Here is a 21,242-nt window from a genome sequence, read left to right as displayed (position 1 = left end):
TGTTCAGTTTTGGGCCTCTCACTACAAGAAAGACATTGAGGTGATGGAGCGTGTCTGTGCTGGTTTTGCGTAGCTGGGAGGGCTACAGTGGCAGCTTCTGTGAGAAGCTGCTAGAAGTTTCCTCTTTGACTGGTGGACCTGGCTGGGTCTAGGGCAGATTTGCCACCGCTAAGGCTAAGCTCACTGGTGACAGTGATAACGCCTCTGTGATAACATATTTAAGATGAAAATAAATTTAAAAAAAAAGAAAAAAAAGTGAAGAAGCTGAGTGGGGCCAGAGGCGGGGGGCATGGGCCTTGCAGGCCTCACCCTCTGGCCTCCCACTGGGCAGCCGTTTGGGCCCGACTCAGCCCGGCCTGGCTGCAAGAAATGGAGAGGAGATGTGAAGAGAACCCGAGAGGCGTCTGCCAGCCTGTTGTGAAGAATTTCTTCTGAGAGGAACGGCTGCAGACGCCAAGTTCAGTGGAGAAGGGGGGGGAGCAGTAATGCTGCTCCTGGCCAAGATTCCCCTGCAGCCCATGGTGAAGCAGGCTGTCCCCCTGCAGCCCATGGAGGTCCATGGAGGAGCAGAGATCAACCTGCAGCCCAGGGAGGACCCCACTTTGGGGCAGGCGGATGCCTGAAGGAGGCTGTGGCCCGTGGAGGGCCCGTGCTGGGGCAGCCATTCTGGAGGGACTGCACCCCATGGAAAAATCACCCACTCCGGAGCAGTTCATGAAGGACTGTGGCCCGTGGGAGGGACCCCACGCTGGAGCAGGGGAGGAATGTGAGGAGTTCTTCCCCCAAGGAGGAAGGAGCAGCAGAAGGTGATGTGTGATGAACTGATCGCAACCTCCATTCCCTATTCCCACCTGTGCTGATTTGGGCCAGGCAGAAGGAGGTACAGATAATCTGAAATTAAGTTAAGCCTGGGAAGAGGGAACGGTGGGGGGAAGTTGGGTTTTTTTTGTTCTCTTTCTCATTATCCTGCTTTGGTTTTATTAATAATAATAAATAAATAGTTTTCCCCAATGTCTGTTTTGCCTGTAACAGTAACTTCAATAACCTCTCCCTGTCCTTATCTCAGACCTCGAGTTTTCTGTTTTATTTTGTCTCCTCCATTCTCTTGGAGGATGGGGAGAGTGAGTGAAAAACTGCGTAGCTTGGTCTGAAGCAGGGCTAACCTATGACAGTGTTCAAAGAAGACCAACAAAGCTGGTGAAGGGTCTAGAGCACAAGTCTTATGAAGAGCAGCTGAGGGAACTGAGGTTCTTTAGTCTGGAGAAGAGGAGGCTGAGCGGAGACCTCATTGCTCTCTACAACTACCTGAAAAGAGGTTGTAGGGAGGCAGGTGTTGGTCTCTTCCCCCAAAGTAACGAGTGATAGGATGAGAGGAAATGACCTCAAGCTGTGCCAGTGGAGGTTTAGATTGGATATTAGGAAAGACTTCTTCACTGAAAGGGTTGTGAAGCATTGGAACCAGCTGCCCAGGGAAGTGGTGGAGTCACCATCCCCGGAGGTATTTAAAAAACTTGTAGATGTTGAGCTTAGGGACATGGTTTAGTGGTGGATTTGGCAGTGCTAGGTTAACAGTTGGACTTTATGATCTTACAGGTCCTTTCCAACCTAAAAGATTCTATGATTCTAAAATTCTACAACACTGCTGCAAAGTCTCAAATCATCTGAATTTCACCTGCTGTGTGCATTTTCCTACATGTTTTTTTTTTTTAACACAAACATGCACATACAGACCCTGATCTAGCAGACTACTTGCATGTTCTACAGGTAACTAAACTAAGTATCGCCTCTTGAGCTCAGGCGGCTGATTGTCAATGCGTGTAGGGATAAGCACATATATTAGTGCACTTCTGAACTGGGACAAAATGTATATTAACCAGTGTGTGTCACTAACAGATTGAACCCTGACACACAGCTCCCCTCTGAGAATTAGTTATTTAAATAAGAGTGCATTTGGTTTCACATTTTAGCCTATTTTTTCAAATAGGCACTTCATACTTCCATTTACACCCACTGCCTCTCTGTGGCTTGCCATATAATGGAAGAAGGAGGGGCCAACACTGAGCATTACGAGAAGACATCTCTCCACAGATGAGTTATCCACTACAGAGGAAGCTTTAATACTTTTTAAACTATTTGTATTTCAAAGTTTCAGGAGAAAGGCATCCACTACTGTAATATTTTGTAGAAAACAACCCTCTAAAAACAAGTAATGTATTTATTTTTTAAGCTCTTCACCCAAAACAAGGAAACCAAGTTAACTCTCCTGTTCTTTGCAACATTAAGGCAGTATCACCTGGCTCTAGATCCTCCTATTTCTTCTCACAGAAGATAGAGTGAGTTGCTTCAAAACTTTAAAAAAGAAAATTACTGTTTTTTGCTTTCAGGTTCCTTTACAGCAGTGACCCATAAGTATCCAGTAAATAATGGTTAATTTTTTTTACTTTCAATATGGGACTGACTCACCTTGCTTTGGGAGAAGAGTTTAATGAAATCCTATTAATTGGAAGAAGTTCAGCTGAATGTAAAACCTCCAAATCAAAGATGCCTGCATTAGATGTCCACTGAGGCTCTTTTACCACAGTTGACTTTTTAAAAATGAAATTTGCCTTCAGGAAGCCTTTTGTCAAAAAAAGACCTATGTCAAGGCAAACTGAAACTTCTCAGGATAGCTTGACTAACATACAGTCTACAGCAGAGAATACATAAGCCATTTAGACAAGAAAGTCCAAAGCCTCCAGCATTCCTACCATCACATTAATTACATTTACTAGAGACTGAACAGGTGGCAGTAGCGAGACCTCAAAAAACAACTCCTTAATGTGAAGTAGCCTAACACCTACTGAAGCTGTACGGGGAGCGGGGAAGAATCTATGCAATTATTCACAGCTCTGTAAATTAACTGCAATTCCAATTTTTCAGACACAGTTTTATTAAAATTTTGCACCTTGTTGTAAAAATGCTGCATAAAATGTGAAAGGAAATTCTCCTCTTCCTTCTAAAGGAAGTTTGAGGACCGTGCGCAGATCTTCATTGACAGCTGTTCGTACCAGACTGCCAAAGCCACAGTGGTGAAATGATGCTCTGACAGTAGCTATAAGGCAGCTTCTCTTCCCTCGCCGTGGTAACTCTCTAACTGTTTTAGTACAGGGCAGATGTTGTGCATGACCCAATTGAATACTCATTTTTATTTTGTTATGGCTTTGGGGAAGGAAGAGAGTGTTGCACGCAGAATTCAGTGTTGATTAAAAAGCACTAACATTTGGCTGAACAAAACCCAATTTAGCCCCCTGGGCCTGTCTGACCCACTAACCACTGCTTCCTAACTATTCTATTATTACAAAGTTTGCCTGAAAAATGCAGAGCTTGCAGAGCAAAAAAATTATGACGCTTACATCAGTTTTGCAACATTTCCTTAATGACATTACTATGAAAATCCCCATTCCTACACCCTCAAATTTACTGGTTTTAAATTAAACATTTGTAATAAAGGCATAAGGACTGACGGAGTCCCTTTAGTGACCAAAGAGGGAATACACGGAAGTATCAGATAGACATATTACGGCTCAAATGAGGACAATAAATTAGCAAGATCTTGTTTCACTACAGGAAAAAAAATGGAGGAAGAAGCACAGAGTATTTTGAGAATTTAAAATGTACCATCTGTATGTTATTGGACAACACTTTTCCTTCAGGCACTTTAAGTCTATCCAAACAGGTATCAGCTACAAAAAAAATTATCCCTGTTTTGCTTCCACAGTTTTCTTTAAACTTTGCTTCCTTAAAACATAGGTTTTTCATAGGTGTCGTAGGCTCAGAGTTTGCACTTTCCTACAGAACTGCAACAGTAAACCCTATACAAAAGAGAAAAGTGTAAAAAGCAGAGGAAGGTAGCATGGAACATATTTAGCCTTTTTTTTCCCAAAGCAAGTGCAAAGGTACTAGTGTTACGTAGGGAAAGACACGTGCTAGCTACACTGAAACCGCCTCCTACAATACCATCACAGAGTTTACCAAGATCTGGTGCTGAACTTAAGTCCTGGTCCTAATGCATGCATTAAAAACTGCATCTTTTATTAAAAAAAAAAAAAAGAAAAAAAAAAGAAAAAAAATATTTCCATTCATCACCACAGAAGAGGGAAAATTTGAAATAAGTACCAGCTACTAAGTGCTCAGAAACCAAACAGTAAACAAAAGCCTCCAAAATAATAACAGGTCTTGTGATTTTTTTTTTTTTCAGTGTGCAAGGACTACTACAGACAATGGCTGGATAGGAGCAAGAACTAGGAGCAAAGATTTTGCTGTGCTTAAGAACTAGATGCCTGCAGCTCTCCGAAGGACAGCTGATCCACCTCCTGCAGAGAAAGTAAAGAGACTGCAGAGAGACCCTCTTTAAAAACCATGAGATATCTGACAAGCAGTGGAGGTTAATGATATCTTGCAAAAATGTGATTCTTAAAAAGGGGAAAAGGACTGCCACATTTAGAGATTATCAATGCTTAATCATTTTAAAGGACCAAAGAAAATTATGTTTAGTGTCTTCTAATTTCTCGAGCTTTCCAAAGATAAATCAGAACTTCAGAGGAAGAAACAGGGAAAATGAGCACAGTCCAAAACTCAGTCTCTGTACAACTCATACATTTGCTTTCTTTTCCAATTGTTCCCAACCTGAGAGGCTGTCCAATATATGCCTTCAAACTAAGGACTGGTTTCATTTCACAGCAGAGACAATTTTTTTTTTTCCTCTGAAAGAAAGTAGCAGCATACCACAATGTGCATTTCAAACATTTTTTTTTCCACAAAAGATGTTTCAATTTCTTATGAGAGAAAGGCTTTTCCAGTGTAAGTATCCTGCTTGTCTAGATCAACAAAAAAAAATCCTACTGTTTTTTGTTCTTCTGCCAACATTAACTTCTTAAGCACTGTAAAAACAAACGACGACAAAAAAAGAAGAATATTTATTCCATCACCAGAGATCACAGACATGGGGGGCCTTACCACACCACTGTACGGCATAGCAGAACAAGGCAGAGGCATCAGAGCATCCAGGCACTATACTGGAGAAGAATTTGGGAAATCATTTCAGCAGCTCCCAGTGGATCTTGTCTGAAAAACGCCTTGGAAAACAAGTAGCACAGCTGTAACATGAGAGACTTTGAAACTACCGCTCCGTTGTTCTGACCTGATGACAAGACAACCGGATGCAAAATGCTTCTTTTCAAAAGAGCTTTACAGCATTTTTTTGATGAAAACCCATGTTCACAGTTTATCATCCTCACAAAAACGGCTTGAAGATACTCTTTTAAATGGTGTCATCTACACATAAGAAAAAACAGGCAAGTAATCTAGCTCATGTGAAAGAAAACCATAAGCAAGGGACTCAGAGCCCTCAAACTGACCGAGCTTCTGTGATTTGAGATTAAAACTCTGTTGTACTCTTGCTTTTTCTTTAATTTCCCACACACATTTACAAAAAAGGTAATGTTCTTAAAGTCCAAAGGAGTTGGATTTAATGCAGTAACTCCAAGCAGTCCGATTTTGTTAACTATTTTAGATACCCATGAGAAGAACACCATGCAGTACAGTTAAGCAAGCAATGAAGTTACCTTCCTCACTTCCCGTTTTCTGGTCCCATAGTCCTGGCTTTCTGGAGATGGGCTAACGTGAGACCCTGTCAGCCACCGGCAAGCTCTGCAGTGGGCACTGCACCCCTGAGAAAGTCCCAACAAGGCCTGCAGTATGTGTTAGCCAAGCCCTTGTTTTCTCTACAGGGATGAAGGGTCTCATCTGAACAGCTACTGCCCCAGCAGACGTTACTGATCTGATGGAGTGGCAGGAGAATGAATGGCACGGAAGGAAAGGGAAAGCTTTAGGAAAGCCAAATACTGCTAGAGTTAATAATCATACCCTAATTCAAACCAGGCTCCTCTAAAGCAGTTCAGGTTCATTTTAATTGCTACGCAGGTATTTTTTCTTGGCATAAGCCAAAGGGGTTCCAGTCTGAACTGCAGCAACCACCTGGGAGGCAAGAAGCTGCTGTGCTTATCCTGTGAGTACCATGACCTGAATTAATTAGTATACAGTGCCGCACATTTCCTCTGCATACATTCCTGGTCTCACACCCAGGGTCACCTCAGCTATGAGGGACACAAAAGACAGTGGTGCTCACTGGCACTGCTGCCCAGCCTCTTCCACAGCTGCTGAGGTTGACGTTTGGGAAGGTATTTCCTCCTGCAAACTCCTACCACACATGCTACAGGTAAGCCCATATGTAGCTTCATGAAAAGAGACAGCAGGAGACGGAGCTCCCAAGGAAAGCTGGAAATGAAAAAGTCTGCATGGTAGCGTGTGACAGCTAGCTAACAGCCAATTTAAGGTCATGTGAACAGAGGCAAGTTTAGGTTACTGCATGAATCCTGATAAGACAGAAGCTATACAGGCCAGACAGAACAGTACCAGACATCCACATTGAGCAATTTTTGCCCTCGTGCGTACAGGGGCACAGTGATTTCCCTCAGGTGCAAAGCCAGCTAGGCCACCAGGCTTATTATAAAAGAAGTTTATGTCAGCAGTATACACAAACGTAAGGAGAACCTTTTTAGGCAATATTACTTTTATACCCGCAAAAAATCTTCTCTATTGCATACACTGCACTCCATAAACAACAACAAAACAAACAAACAAAAAAACCAACAGAAAAGAAGCAGGCAAGGGGAGGGGTGGGGGAGGAAAGAAAAAGAAAGCTTGCCTTGTTCCACACTGAGCTCAGAAAGGCTGCAGAAGCACCATCCTCAAAAAGCCCTTGCGGAAAGGATCGCAGATGCCCAAGCCACGCCTTTCGCTTTGTCCTGCAGCCACAAAAGCCCCTGATCATGCTGGTCTCCCACATGAGGGACGCTGGCAGTGAGCACACGGCTAAGGGCTGCAATCCTGCTGTCCTTCTCTCAAGCTTCATGTTTTGCATCATTACCTTCAGCGCGTAAGAGAAACACAGCTGTCTTGGCAGGTCATGCTCAAGGAGGAAAGGCAGTTTCTGAGATAATAAGTGCAAAAAGCTCCTTAAAAGCCGTGATGACCTAGGGGAAGGGTTTTAAATTAATTGCTGGTATCTCCTAACAGGAAGCACCGGCATGGGACATCCTGAGTGCTGTGGGAGGCCTGGGGTGCAGGTTGTCACCAGGGTGCTCTTCCCAGCTGTCCCCTTCAGGACAACGAGGGGCATGCAGCAGCTGCCAAGTCTGAAGGCTTTAAGTATCACAGCTCCTGCCATGTCTGCCACCAAAGAGTGAAGGTTCCTGCTGCAAGTCTACTCATGACTATGGAAGCCATCCGACTGCCCAAGAGTGCCATGCAGCAGCTCAGGATCAGTTTGGGATAGTGCTGTGATGTCAGTGATTTAGCCTGACACAAGAGAATTGTGTGCCAACTGTGAGGTCCTGCACATGGGTCGGGGCAATCTCAAACAAAGATGTGGGCTGGGCAATGTGTGGATTGAGAACAGCCCTGTGGTGGACTTGGGAGTGCTGATGGAGGAAAAACTGAGTATGAGCCAGCAATATGCACTCACAGCCAAGAAAGCCAAACATCCTGGACTGCATCAAAAGAAGCATGGCCAGCAGGTTGAGGGAGGTGATTCCCCTCCTCTATTACACTCTTGTGAGACCCCACCTGGAGTACTGCTTCCAGCTCTGGAGTCCTCAGTACAATAAGGATGTGGACCTGTTGGAGAGGGTCCAGAGGAGGGCCATGAAGATGATCAGATGGCTGAAGCACATTCCATATAAGAACAGGCTGAGAGAGTTGGGGTTGTTCACCCGGGAGAAGAGAAGAGAAAGCTCCAGGGAAACCTTATAGTAGCCTTCCACAACTTAAACAGGGACTACAGGAAAGATGGGGAGGAACAATTTAGCAGGGAGTATAGTGATAGGACAGGGGGTAATGGGTATAAACTGAAGGAGGGTAGATTCAGCTTAGATATTAGGAAGAAATTTTTTACTGTGAGGTGGTGAGAGACTAGAACAGGTTGCCCAGAGAGGCGGCAGATGCCCCATCCCTGGAAGTGTTCAAGGCCAGCTTGGATGGGTTTTGAGCCCCTGATCTAGTGAAAGGTGTCCATGATGGGAGGATTGGAACTAAATGATCTTTAAGGTCCCTTCCAACTCTAATCATGCTATGTGTTTAAACTTGGGTAAGGAGAAGAAATCTCTCTCCGTAGAAATCTAATAACTAGATGCAAATGCAAAGCACAAGTTTTGGAGCAATGAAGCATATGCAATGAAAAGCTTGACATATTTTCTGAGTAAGGCAATAGAAAACACTCACTTTATTTACAAAGTACAGGACCTAACATAAGGGACATTTCACACATGCAGAAGAAGACAGACTACTGACCATGTGGGAAGTGGGCACAGCAGTCACGCTCACAACCGTGTATGGAAGGAAAAAGACATGCTTCCCTCCTACTAATCTTACCATCGTCTTCCCTAAAAAACAAAGGGTTAAGGATCAAGTATTTTAAGAAAGATTACAGTAGATTAGAACCTGAACAGGCATGATGGCACTTTTTGAATCCATAAACTTGCTTTATACCACAGGAAAAAGGAAGGAATTATTCGGGAACTCATGTTTTGGCTGGGCAATCGCTTCTTCCCTTCTGAGTCTTCTTATGAGGCTGGTATAAGACCCTCCTCAGGAGTCCTGCACATTTAGCACATCAGAGGAAGAAATAATGAACAGAGATACTGCCTTTCTAAGTAGCTGGTAAGGTTTCATTTCTTTAGGTTTTTTAACAGAAACTCAGGTATTGTTTCCATATCCGTCCTGCAGTTTAACAACCGCATTGCAAGCAAGGAATATTCCTAATTCTCTAACCCATTTGAACAGAACTCTTTCTAAGAGGGCAGGTAAACTTCAGAAAATAGACTGCCATCCTACAGCCAGCATTCTGACCAATTTTGTATGTAGAGGCCCTTGCCAAAAAACAGCAATGCTATCTAAGATCAACTAATGAAGCATGAAACAAAATAGTTTCATCAACTAAACACATTTTGTAAGGGGAAGAAGTAGACAGTGCTGACTGTAACTACATTGGTATTTTCCTGAAATTTTTCTTTGTATGTTCTTGTAAGAACAGAAAAAAAGATTCAGTGTGCAGTAATTAACACATTTATACATCAGGTTTTAACAGCAGCTGGGACATTCCCATTAGCCTTGGCAATAACATTTACTATTCCACGTGTGCTGTGCCCTTCTGTCACTGTGGAAGCAGAAAACAAAGCCTCCAACTTCCCTTCAGTAAAGCATTTAATTTTGCTTTAAGAGAATATCTCCTTATTTTCTGGGTTTTTTTCAAAGCTGTTTCTCCCAGTGTCCCCCACTGTTTTCTATCTCTAGCAGAAGTACATCACTTACATTTGAAACAGATAACAGCTAGCAGCTATCACAGAGAGACATCATCCGTGGAACACACACCTGCACAGGCCCAGTACACCATCAGATGGTGTCACAGCCATGCTCATCATGTGTGCAAAACCAGCAAGCTCTTGGCCACCATTTCAGGGAGAAAGCCCTCAATGGAGGATCAAATGCCAACAGGAATAAGGGAGGCAGGGTACCATCTATCCACACACACACCTCTGCCCACAAAACCTGGCAGAAAACAGTTCAGAGGGAGGGAAGGACAAGGTTTGACCATGAGGTCTGGCTCTTCCTCTCTGCACGGACGATGGAAAGAGCCTAAACCATGCTGGAGTGTGCCGGGGAGCTGACCGTAATGGGGAAAACACTCAGTAGTTTTTATGACGACAGCCATGGGAAACCTAAGAAAATCCAGAAATAAAGTTTTATAGGAAAGTAAAATCAGTTTAATGAAATCTGCAGACTGTTTAAGGCTAAAATCATTTGAGCCTGACTCACTCTGCTACCTCATTTGTGTTTTGTTTCAGTTCCACCCACTCCGCAAATACTTACTTTCACTCCACCATGGCTACTTTAAATTACCATTTTCAAGAGGTTTTTTTTTTTTTACTCCTTCCTGGTTCTTTTCTGCCTCCCTGAGGAACAAGAGGAATTTAATACGCGGTATATTACAATAATTTCTCAAACATGGCGATGCAACCATATTAGCGGCAGACAGGCCAAAAAACCTCAAAGAGTTTCAGGAGGAGGCTAAAGACTTAGTATCTATTATACGCATCTCACAGCTTAAGTTTGAGGAGAAAAATACGTATTTTCAAACTGTTTAAACATAATTTAAAGGGAGGGACTAAAAATTACAAGCTATAAAAGCAAAAGGACTGAACTGGCTATTTTTCATTCCATGTCATTATTTCTTCAAGTTTCCAGATATTATCTGAAATGGGGGATTTTCATCAGACAATTACCAAGCATGAGAAATCGCCACTTTAATTTCAGGACAGAATGGGAAAAATGTCCATGAAGTGAAGGCATACGCTGCATGAGGGAAACAATTACTAACACGGGCTACACCAGTTGCGCATAGCAAAGCCCGCTCTGCACTGCATTCCTTGTATTCACTTCTGTAAAAATCTGGCTCAATAAAGCAGTTGTTATCAGCTTTAGTAGTTAATAACTTCACTGGCTGGGGAACAGGCAATAACAGATGATGCACTAAGGTTCCGTTACACTCCCCTGACGTGATATGACAAATATCTCAGAGATTTCAAGAGATTTCAAGGCTTTTGTACCTGTGCCCATCACAGAGCCTAAGCAGATGCTGCATGAAGAGTTATTGTTCGTTACACTTTGCAAATTGTGGGCACTTGACAGATGTGCTGGAGCAGATCCCTGTGCTCGCACCAAAAGCTCTCAGCTCCATACTCCCTCTAGTCATCCCTCTTTCCTCTCTTTTTTTTTTTTTTTTTGTAACACACGCCTGAGGAGCCCAAGAAAAGCATTTGACTTGCCACAATAGAAGTTCCATGTGACAAACTTATTTTCAGCTGTGTGCCTAACAAACACAACAACTCATCTTACATGTTTGTTTGAGAAAGCGCATGACATTTATGTCAACACAGTTCTGGTAACAAAAGCGTAAGTTTACACACAAACAGCAATTATTTAAAACCTTCCAAAAGTTATTCCTTAAAAAAAAGCACAAAACCAAAATACACAAAAAACAATCAATAGGAAAATGAAAATTACTTTAGTAGAGAAGTTAGGAAAAAGTACTGAAGATCCAGCCAGAGCTCTGCACTAATTCAGACTTGCACGGCGTTTGTTAGCATGGTGTGTGCCCAGGACTTCATTCCAGCAAATCCTGACAGAGGTTCCCAGAATCTAGAATTTAAGCAGCTAAGCTGACGAAAGCACTCCCTTACACTGCAAAACACTTATGTCCCATCAGAAACCAAACCACATGTAAACTCAAAGAGTTTAAAAAGAAAAATAAGTGGGAAATCTCTCTTGAATAAGGTCAAACAGCAGCTGCTCTCCCAGGCAGGCTCACAGAGGGTGCAGCCAGGACCTTGCAGGCAGCCAACACTCACCTTCACTCAGCAGCTTCACTGATGTGCACTCAGCATTAGGACTAAAAAGCCTCAATGAATTTTCTAGCATGCAAACTGACAAAAACTTAGACTAAAAGGTAAATTGAAAACCAGACATCGGAGAGCCCCTGTTAGCTGTGCCTTGCTGGCAGCGTGAGGGAGTCAGATTCCTCCTCGGTTAGCCATGAGCAGCAGGCTCCACGGCTCCAGCTCAGCAAAACCGCCAATAAGCCCAAATGTATGTTTCCAATATGAAGAAAACCAGTGCACTACTCAAAACTTAATCCTCCTCTGGCTGGCCTCCCATCGTTTACTCTGGTTTCTGGATCTCCCGAGCAGCTGCATTGTTAACACAAGGTGTCTGTCCTTCCTACCTGCCAGTCCACAAACCAGCACCGGGAAGGCAAGCCAGCTGCCTCCTTACTCCTGAGCCGCTAACAGAGCAAGTTTTGCCCTGTTTGCTTTCAGTGCAATTCCACTCTCTGGTTTATGTACGCTTTAGACCGGGGCAATTCTTACATTTTCATTGGCACTGAAGGAACGTATACAAAGACAGAGTTTGAGGCTGCAATATGCAATAACTGCTCTATGATCTTAATAAAACATTAAAAAAACCTACACAAAATTATGAAGGCTGTATGTTAGGTTGCATACTCCAAATGAGTTCATAACTTCAAGAAGTCCAGTCTTCTTCATGACCCAGGTCCCATCTATCTTTGAACGACAGTTCTTTTCAATACTCTTCCTCACAGGAAAAGAAAAACAAAACAAAACAAAACAAAACCCCCACCAAACACGAAGTACAAACACATTCCTGAAAGTTGTTTTCTGTATATACACATTTAGGCTAAAATTTCCCAGTCTCACATGCACTCAACTATCAAAGCATAAAACAAACACACACAAAACTGACACGCAGCAAAGCACAGAGGTTTGTACCACCCGACAGCTGCGCGTCAGGCACATCTTTCTATTAATGAAACATAAGCTCCATTCACATTTTGAAATTGATGCTCGTCAAACAGCTCCAAAACCAGGGAGAACAAAAGATGTCGAATTCTCACAGTTCTTTGCATGGCTTGTAAATGTTTCCCAAGCCACAACTCCACATGCAGGCTTTTGAGCCCAAAACCCAAGAGATAAATAATTACGGAGAGGGAGACTGCCAAAGCGCCAAGACAGAGCAGCAACAGAAAGTAACAAACAGCTGAGGACTAAGTGGTACATATGATGCTATCTATTTGTTACACTGAATGGTGAAATCTCCTCCACTGTTGCTCACTGTGTTTACAGGGGAGGGGTGACAGGGAATTTTAACAGGCACAGCCATCCCAGCACCCCAGCTGTCAGAGGTTCACGCCTGCCTGCAGAAGAAAAGTTGGAGAGGATTGGGAGACATGGATTCCTTCTCCAGTACTGTCACACTGAGTTTGCTTCCTCCAGGCCACACGCTACATTGCATACGACCTGGAAGAAGCTGCCTTACAAAACAGATACGATGGACTAGAGCTTCCATGGTTCTGTTTCGTCCTTTGCCCACTGTGGGTATTGACCCTCGCAGTGCAGGCTTCTGCATCTGTACAGAGCCTGACAGGCTCAGCTGAAACCCAGTACTTTCATACAACCCTCTCTGATGTCCTACATGGAGACTAAGCTGTCTTTCCTTACATTTGCTCACCACAACTCAATTCCCAGAGGCACCCGTACCCCAACAGATTTTAAGGAACCAGCCAGGAGAACAGAAAGGATTTTGATTTCCCCAGCCAGATCAAACCAATCCAGCCATGAGTACACTGAGACAAACCCTGGAGAACGACCCCCTCAAGTGTGCCACCACGCACCCCACCAGACCAGCACCCTGTGCGCTCCATCAGGAGTGAGCCTCAACCTCATATTCCAGCGATAAACGGCATGTATGTTAAAAGTACACTGTAAGCACATACATACATCCTCCGCAGCGTTAACACTGTGGTGCCATGAAAGGTTCAAATTTTCCGCAGGCAGACCTGAGCAACTCACAGGGAGGCGGCTCCCCCAGCTCTGTGCAAGTGCTCAGTCCCTCAGCAGGGATGGCCGGAGATGCGCAGAGGAGTGAGGATGTGCAGCGCAGGCAGGTGCTGGTGATACACTGACAGGGACCAGGTGTGGTCTGTGTGTCTGGGGAGGGGTGAAGGGCACACACAGCTGGGATGTGCAAGAGAAGGACAAAAAGAAGAGAAAGCCAGGAGTTTCAGTGGAAGAAGAGCCATTATTGGGGGGGCAGGGGGGGGTGGCGGGGAATGATGTAGTAATCATAGAATAGTTTGGATAGTTTGGATTGGAAGGGACCTTTAAAGGTCATCTAGCCCAACCCCCCTGGAAGGAACAGGGACATCGCCAAACAGATCAGGTTGCTCAGAGCCCTGTCCAACCTGGCCTTGAATGTTTCCAGGGATGGGGCATCCACCACCTCTCTGGGCAACCTGTTCCAGTGTTCCACCACCCTCATTGTAAAAAATTTTTCCTGATGTCTACAACCCATAGCAGCCCCCTCTGCAAACGCTTTACCTCTCAGTGAAATTTCACTGGATACAATGCTCTCGCACTTCTCGAAAGATAATAAGGCATTTACATCTGAATACTGTCAGTGGAAGTACAATACATGCAGTGAGTCTGGGTCTGGCTGTACCAGCTGTGTATCTCAGGGAAAACAAAATCCTTGCTACAAGAACATGCACCCACTTAGGGATGACACGATGCCGCTGCATGAGGAATGAGAGACACCAAGAAGCAGGCTTCCCTGGGTTTATTTTCAATTCACTTTAACCTTATCTTGAAATGGACTTTGGGCATATTTTTTAGAGTGGTGGTTTTAGATATTACTAAATATTGCTCAGAGAAGTTGCAGACGCACCCTCCCTGGATGCTCCATCCCTGGGACTGTTCAGCCTGGACAGGGCTTTGAGCAAGTGAAAAGATGTCCCCGCCCATGGCAGGGGGTTTGGACTAGATGATCTTTAAAGGTCCCTCCCAGCCCAAACTATTATATGATTAGGTAGCATTAATCTTGAATAACAAAAGCTATAGAAATAAATACTGCATATAAAAAACAATGCTTGTAATGTGTCGACTGCTGGAATAATAACACGCAGAAACAAACTTGAAAAAAACATACATGGCTTGAGAAAAATAATTTAATAATTAAAGTCCTTTAAACATTGAAAGTGACCCACAGATTTCAATTGGTTTAAGAAATTCTAGAAAAATACACATAACCAGGCAACGCCACAGTTCAGCCCTCCTAGGGATATAATCTATAATCCACTGTGTTTTTCTGAAACGAAATATTTCAAGATCTATCAGACATATCATAATGCACACATGGGACAGCAGATTCCCTATATTGCTGAACTGCACATTCAGATAGAGAGCAAGAGCCACAATCTGTAAAGACAGTGAAAACACAGATTGTTTAGGATGCTGGGAAATATCTGAAATGCACAACATTTTCTCCTCCGCCTCCTTCTCAGACAAGGAGGATTACAGCAAGAAGGCAAAATTAAGTACTTTTTAATAACCTAAGCAGGTGGTATGGAGAGAGAGGAAGGGCAGCAGTATCAAATTTTATATTTCACAGGTTTTAAGAGAAGATAAATTTAGTATTAGCTTATTTTTTTATAGGAACAAGGTTAAATATATTTAAGAGGTGCAAGATTTAACAGAATATGGACTTCACCACTTGGCAATTGAAATCCAGCCACCCTTAATGACCGATACTAATCAGATTTTACTATTACTGTGACACACAAAAGATTTCAGCTCCTGCCTGAACAAAGTATATAGCTGAATAGAAAGAAAGAGGACTGATTCTCTTTCAGGATTTGCCCCCAGCTGTTTATAAGAAGAAAGCCTGGTTCAGGGAATATTTGAACATACTTTGGGCATGTTTCACATAAAAGTGAGGACCGCTTCTGTGGGTGGTAGACACCCCTAAGGTGGAACTCCTAAAGTTATTGCGTACGAAGAAGGCATGGTCCACTCCAGGATGCAGTGAAGAGCTGCAGGCATGCAGGAGCACGCAGTGCTGGGGGAGCTGGATGTGCCGCAGAAGGTGTGAAGGACAGGGAAATGGCCCTGGCACAACACAGCGAGATACCCCTGGGAACTCCTGGGTTTGCAGGCTCTGTGAGGCAGCAGTTCCTGCACAGGGACTGCAGAGAGATGGGATACAAACCCACATGAAGAAAGGCATCATTTTGTCCCCTGTCTGTGCACAATGTTCTCCTCGGTATCTTTTTTTTTTTAAACAAACAAACAAACAAAACATAATACATGTACCCACTCTGCTCCAACCACTTTTATTACCTGAAAGCAACAGTTTGGGGAGTACAAAGAAGAAAAGCTGTAAAATTATGAAAACACACAGTTCCCAAGAAATGACACTGTATCATGCTTTTCAAACTTTTAGGAACAAGAACCTTTTGCACTTTTTGTTCATTTTGTAAAGTAACAGCCCCCTCCCCACCTGCTAGGTGAGACGCTACATTTGGGAGAGCGTGTGTCACAACGTAAGACACCAATGGGTGGGTTGTGTCGCACGAGATGCACAAAGCACTGCGCTGGTTACTACTGATGACCCTCTAGCAGACACAAACCCTCACTGGTGTGGTGCGCAATGTGCCTGACTTTCAGAAGCACTAAGGGAACTAAAAGCCCAACGAACACCAATGGCCACGGTGAGTTCTCAGCATCTCCGAAAAGACCAAAAAAAGTGGGCTAGTCCTACACAAAAGTTTTGTGCAAGGAAGGACAATTCAAATGGTCCCAGTGAGAACCAGTCAAGTACATCCTTGCCATTGGATCAGGAAGTTCGATAGAGCATCAGGGCTCCAAACAAGTCCTGGTTAGATGGTCACATCAGCCTCAGCCTACCCAAGACCAAGGCAGCAGTTACACAATGGCACAAAGAAAACGTTGCATTCATGAGGGACTGGATCCCCACTGGACAAAGACTTCTTTTTGTAACTTCTTTTTGAAGTGCTAGAAGTCACCTCTCCTGAATGACCACACCACTGTTCACAGTGAGGCACAGCTTGATAACCCAACAATGTTTCTAAGCAAAGAAGTGGGCAGACCTTGGAGTTTTGTTCTATTATCATCACTACGAGCAAAACGTTCAATAAATGCTTTCTTCTCTCCATTCTCCTTTTCCCAACTGTTACATTTAGGACAAGACATTCTATACTGACATAAAGCATACATTTCACACACTGTTGCAGACCCACAACTAGTGAGACTAACTTTAGTGGTTTTCTAAGATTTTAGGACTAAAATAAAGACTTGCTTTTCCTCAAGACGAATTACCCACAAAGATTTCAAACAACTTTTTGAGTTCAAATGCCTAGCAACTTAATTTATTGAAGAAAAATCCATTTCATAGGCTTAACAGCAAAGACACTTCAGAACAATTTTACATGCGTTACCTAATAAATTTTATTCCCCTCCCAAAACAAGATGTTGTAATCCACTTCTTTTAATAAGACACTTGAAAACATTCCTTTCTCTTTCCCTCTTCCATCCCCATTCAAAAATTTATTTGACATCAATCCACGGCAGTAAAGTAAAAGTGTCTGTTAGGAGAAGGATACTAAGATATAGACATGGGAGAGGTCGTCATCTTCACAGTTTCACTTAATGTCAAAAGTTCACATCAGGAAAGCATAGTCTAAAAAGTGAGTATCAGAATATGCGCACAAAAAAAAATAATTTTTCTGGTGTCGATAATATAGCTGGTTTGTTTGTTTCAGCCCTCAGAGCTGCAGGGGCAGCAGGCATCAGTACTTTTACACGCATCAAAAGGGGTGTTGGAAACTTCAACAAAGCTTAATAAAAAGCCTGTAAGTCTGATCTTCACTAAGCTAGGGAACAAACCAGTCAGTAGGCATTCAGAAATTAAGGAATTAGGTGATGCGAATGAATTTAACAAAGTCGCAATCACAGGAATTCTGTCAGCTTCCTTTGGCTTAATTAATTCTTCTTTTTTTTTTTTTTTCTTTTTCTTCTTAATTAAAACCAGAGACAGTGCCAGCATCAGTATGTGCATATTAACACTCGGGTACGCACCGACAGCTCCGCTTTAGCAGCTGCAGCCTCTAAGCAGCAACACGCCACTGGCAAACTGAACCAAAGATACAGCTGTATTTTTCTGTCTTTCTTTTTTTTTTTTTTTCTTTTTTTTTTTCCTCTTTTCCCCAAACCTTGTAACTTTCATTACTGCTTAATTAACGTGGGTCTATGGCTGGTCGAAAGGCGAATGGCCCACGCGAAAAGTATGCGACCCCTCAGCGAGGGTGCGGACCACCGAGCGACCCCTCTGCAGGACGGACCCTACCCTGGCCAGGGCCCCACTCCTGCTCGTGTCCTGGCGCTCAAGCCAAAGCGCTTCCCTCCCCCTAAGTTTGGGAGCAGAAGCCGCCACTTTTCCCCCGACGCCCAGTTCCCTCCGCCGCCCAGACCCCAAAGCCCCGAGAGGGAAGAGCCAACCCCGCTACGCCCCAGCGTTACGCCCGACTCCAGGCTTCTGCGGCGGTGTCACCATTGATTCATTTACCCTTAAAGAAGGGGAGCACTCTGCGGCTGGAGAGGTCCCGCTGCCCACTTCCCCCCCCCACCCCACCCCGACGCCGGCCAGGAGCCCCCCACCCCGCTCCCACCGAGTTCCTGTGGCAGCGGCCCGGCCCCAGCGGGGCGGGGGGAGGAGGCGCCCCCCGCGCGCTCAACAGGCGGTTGCTGCCCCCCACCCCAGCGCGCGGGAAGAGGCCGGGCCGGGGCCGCCAAGACCCCCGGTGGGCTGGGGTGGGGGGGTCTGCCCCGCACCTGCCCCCGCTCGCACCCTCCCGCAGCCCAGCTCTCGCTTACCCATGGCTGGCTCTCGTCGCCCGGGCGGTGCGGAAGGGAGCGGGGCAGGGGCTCGCTCTGCCGAGCCTCGCCGGGCTGGGGCTGGGGCTGGGGCTGGGCTAGGCTGGGCGGGAGGCGCAGGCGGCGGCGGCGGCTCGCACACTGGCGTGCTCCGCTCGCCTCCGGCGGCTGCGGGGCGGTGAGAGGGGCGGGGACGGCCCCGCCTGCCCGCACCGCCCGCACCGCCCGGGGGGCGCCCGGCCCGGCCCGGCCCGGCCCGGCCCGCCGCGGGGCAGGGGCGGCGGAGCGCCCCCTAGCGGCCTGGCGGGGGCACCCCGGCGGCGGCCCTACGGCGGGCGCGGGCGGGAGACAGCAGGCCGGGCCCTGCCGCCGGGGTGTCCCTGAAAGCGGGGCTTGCGTCCTTCTTTTTGTCCCCTCTTTTCCTCCAGTGTTTTATCAATTCTTCCTCAGGAAGGAGCACCCCGGGGCCGGGCAGGACCCCTGCCCCTCTCTGCCTCAGCTGCTTGCATGGGACAGGGGGCTGAGGGCACCCCGGCCTTCCGAGCTGTCTGCTTCTTGATGTTTCTCTGCGGCAATGGCAAGGGCACCCTGTGCCCAAACCTAACGTGACTTCATTAATATCGATATTCATGTTCAACAATGCGATTCGTTTCTTCACAGCCTCTCCTGAAGCTACGAATGCCACTTGACAGTGTTACATAGCGCTGCGGTAGCTGCCACCCTGTTCCAGCCACACAACCTTGCATGGCTGCACTTGCAGTGACTTTTTTGTTCCTTTACACACTCTGAGAAATTTATCTTAGCATCGGGGAAAAACACTAGCAAACCAGGGGATTTGGGGGCCCACGGGTGGCTTCTCTGCTGGGAGCTTCCCAGCGAAACCCCTCCACAGCGGATGGACATGCTGGAGGCAAAAATAATTGTGTCGCACCAGAGCAAGCCTTCACAGGCGCAGATGAAGGGTACGGAAGAGAGTGGCAAAGTCGGCTTTTTCAGCTTAGTTGCTTTCCTAAGTTGGACTTTTACCATCAGAGCGATGTGATTGCTTCAGATGCAAAGGCCAGCTCTTTAGTCAGAATAAATGCATCTACAGTGACTAATATCAATCAGATTGCGCTGATTAACATTAATTGGGTACTTGGCACGCATTTCCTTTGTCACGATAATACTATCCTCATTTTCTGTCATTTACATACAGTCTAAGGCTCTATTTCATCTTCGCCCATGACTATTAACAAATTGGTCTATTAAATTACGTAACCGTGTTATTCCCCTCTAAATGAGATCGATTGCTTAAGAACACGTATTAACAAAACACAAGTGACAAAAGTGTGAGCGCTCCTTGTCAAGGAAATTAGCTCATACTTCGCAATTTCAGGCCCCTGCTCCTGACGTAGTGTGTGTCTGCGCTCACATATAAAGTTGCAATGGTAAAGCTGTGGTTTGTTTTCCATAAAAAGGAAAATCCCAGTCTCTTGGGCCAAAATCATCTGAGGCTTTCACATTGATTATGGAACAGAGTATGTTTTTCCGGTAAGGACTATGGGCTCAACACCATGCAAGCGCTGTGGGATCAGGGAGTAAGTGCTGCTTCTCTGAAAGGTAATAAGTGGATTGATTGAATAAACCATTTTGTGAAGATAGGAAAAAAAATTCCCACCAAAGCTGATCAGTAGCAAGCTGCTTCCAGTCCCCACTGGGAATTGAAGTAGATGAGCTATGCACCTTTGAAAAATGAGATTAATTACGGAAATAGCACATGACCCTTAACTACAGTGGCACTAAATAGCACTGAAATATGGTGGGAGCTGAAGGCAAATGGTAAGAGCACTTTGCTGTGTGCAACCCTGTGTGCTGGCGAGGGTATAATTGCATTTTATTTTTTTAAATAAATTCTTCAGTTAAATTTATGTTCTGTGAAGCTCTTGCATCATACTGCTTGATTAATATTAGGATCAGCTGAAAAATATGTCCCTGGTTATGGGTGACTTTGGATTGTTGAAATCCATGGGACTGGTTGCTCAAGAGAAGTTGGTCAACACGGTCAGGGCTCTCCGGACTGGGTTTAGATACTTGCACCAAAGGACGGGGTAGACATTCCTATGGTGGTGCAGGCAGAGTTGTCTGTATTAACACGCATGCAGTGAGAGGAGGGACTCGCTGCCCTTTATTAGTCCTTCTGTCATCCTCAGAAATGTTGGTCATTTTTCGCTCCAAAGAGTAAAGCAAGGAACAGCTGTCCAAATATTGGTTATGGCTCAGCAGTCAATGGGGATTTCCACCCACAGAGATACCAAGTCTCTGACAAACAAAGAGAGAAGTTGATAGGGCTGATGCCAGAATTTTTGGTTCCTTAAACAAAACTGCATTACAATACTCAGATGAGGTCAAGAAGGCAGGAATACTTAGCTAAGAATGTCTACCAGAAATAGAAACTCATGGATTTCATTCCAGAACTAAGATGTCTGTAGAAAGAGGTACTTCCCTAGTTGGGAAAGGCTTATGACTGAATTCTGTTCGGCGCCCTTACTCTTTCTGTCTAGTGTGTAACAGAGAGGAGAAGGATGGAAGTGTGCAGCATTTCAGCGAGTCTCCGTAGCTGAATGGCTCCTTGGGTGCTATAGCTGGTAGCCGTAAGGTAGTGCTAACGCCTGCTGTAAATTACACTGGAAGCCAGATTGATCCAGGCAATCTTGGCATCAAGGAATTATAAAACAACCTGGTGCCATTGCAGATTTGATCTCTAAAAGAGAAGGTGAAGGTTAGAATTCTACATTGATTAATGTCATTTGTTGTCTACGCTGGGTGCTCAAAACCTTTTCCATCACTTAGGTACCAGCC

General features: G+C 45.0%; 1 protein-coding gene across 3 annotated transcripts in view; it reads right to left on the bottom strand.

Moving 5' to 3' along the window:
* Positions 1 to 18,561, bottom strand: part of GPM6B (glycoprotein M6B) — a 111,262-nt gene extending 92,701 nt beyond the window's left edge. For 2 of the 3 annotated variants that reach the window (XM_086767865.1, XM_086767879.1), the window contains exon 1: positions 18,402 to 18,559. In XM_086767865.1, the coding sequence (XP_086623991.1) occupies positions 18,402 to 18,405 (4 nt within the window). In that variant the 5' untranslated portion in view covers positions 18,406 to 18,559. Of the gene's footprint in view, positions 1 to 18,401 lie in introns of all 3 variants that reach the window. The other variant, XM_086767887.1, reaches the window with a different exon arrangement.
* Positions 18,562 to 21,242: the final 2,681 nt, after the last annotated feature.

The sequence above is a fragment of the Chlamydotis macqueenii genome, chromosome 1 (assembly GCF_036417535.1).
Source record: "Chlamydotis macqueenii isolate bChlMac1 chromosome 1, bChlMac1.mat, whole genome shotgun sequence".
NCBI classification, from domain to species: Eukaryota; Metazoa; Chordata; class Aves; order Otidiformes; family Otididae; genus Chlamydotis; species Chlamydotis macqueenii.
The sequence above is the reverse complement of the archived record's forward strand: the minus strand, read 5'-3'. Positions and strand labels throughout refer to the sequence as shown.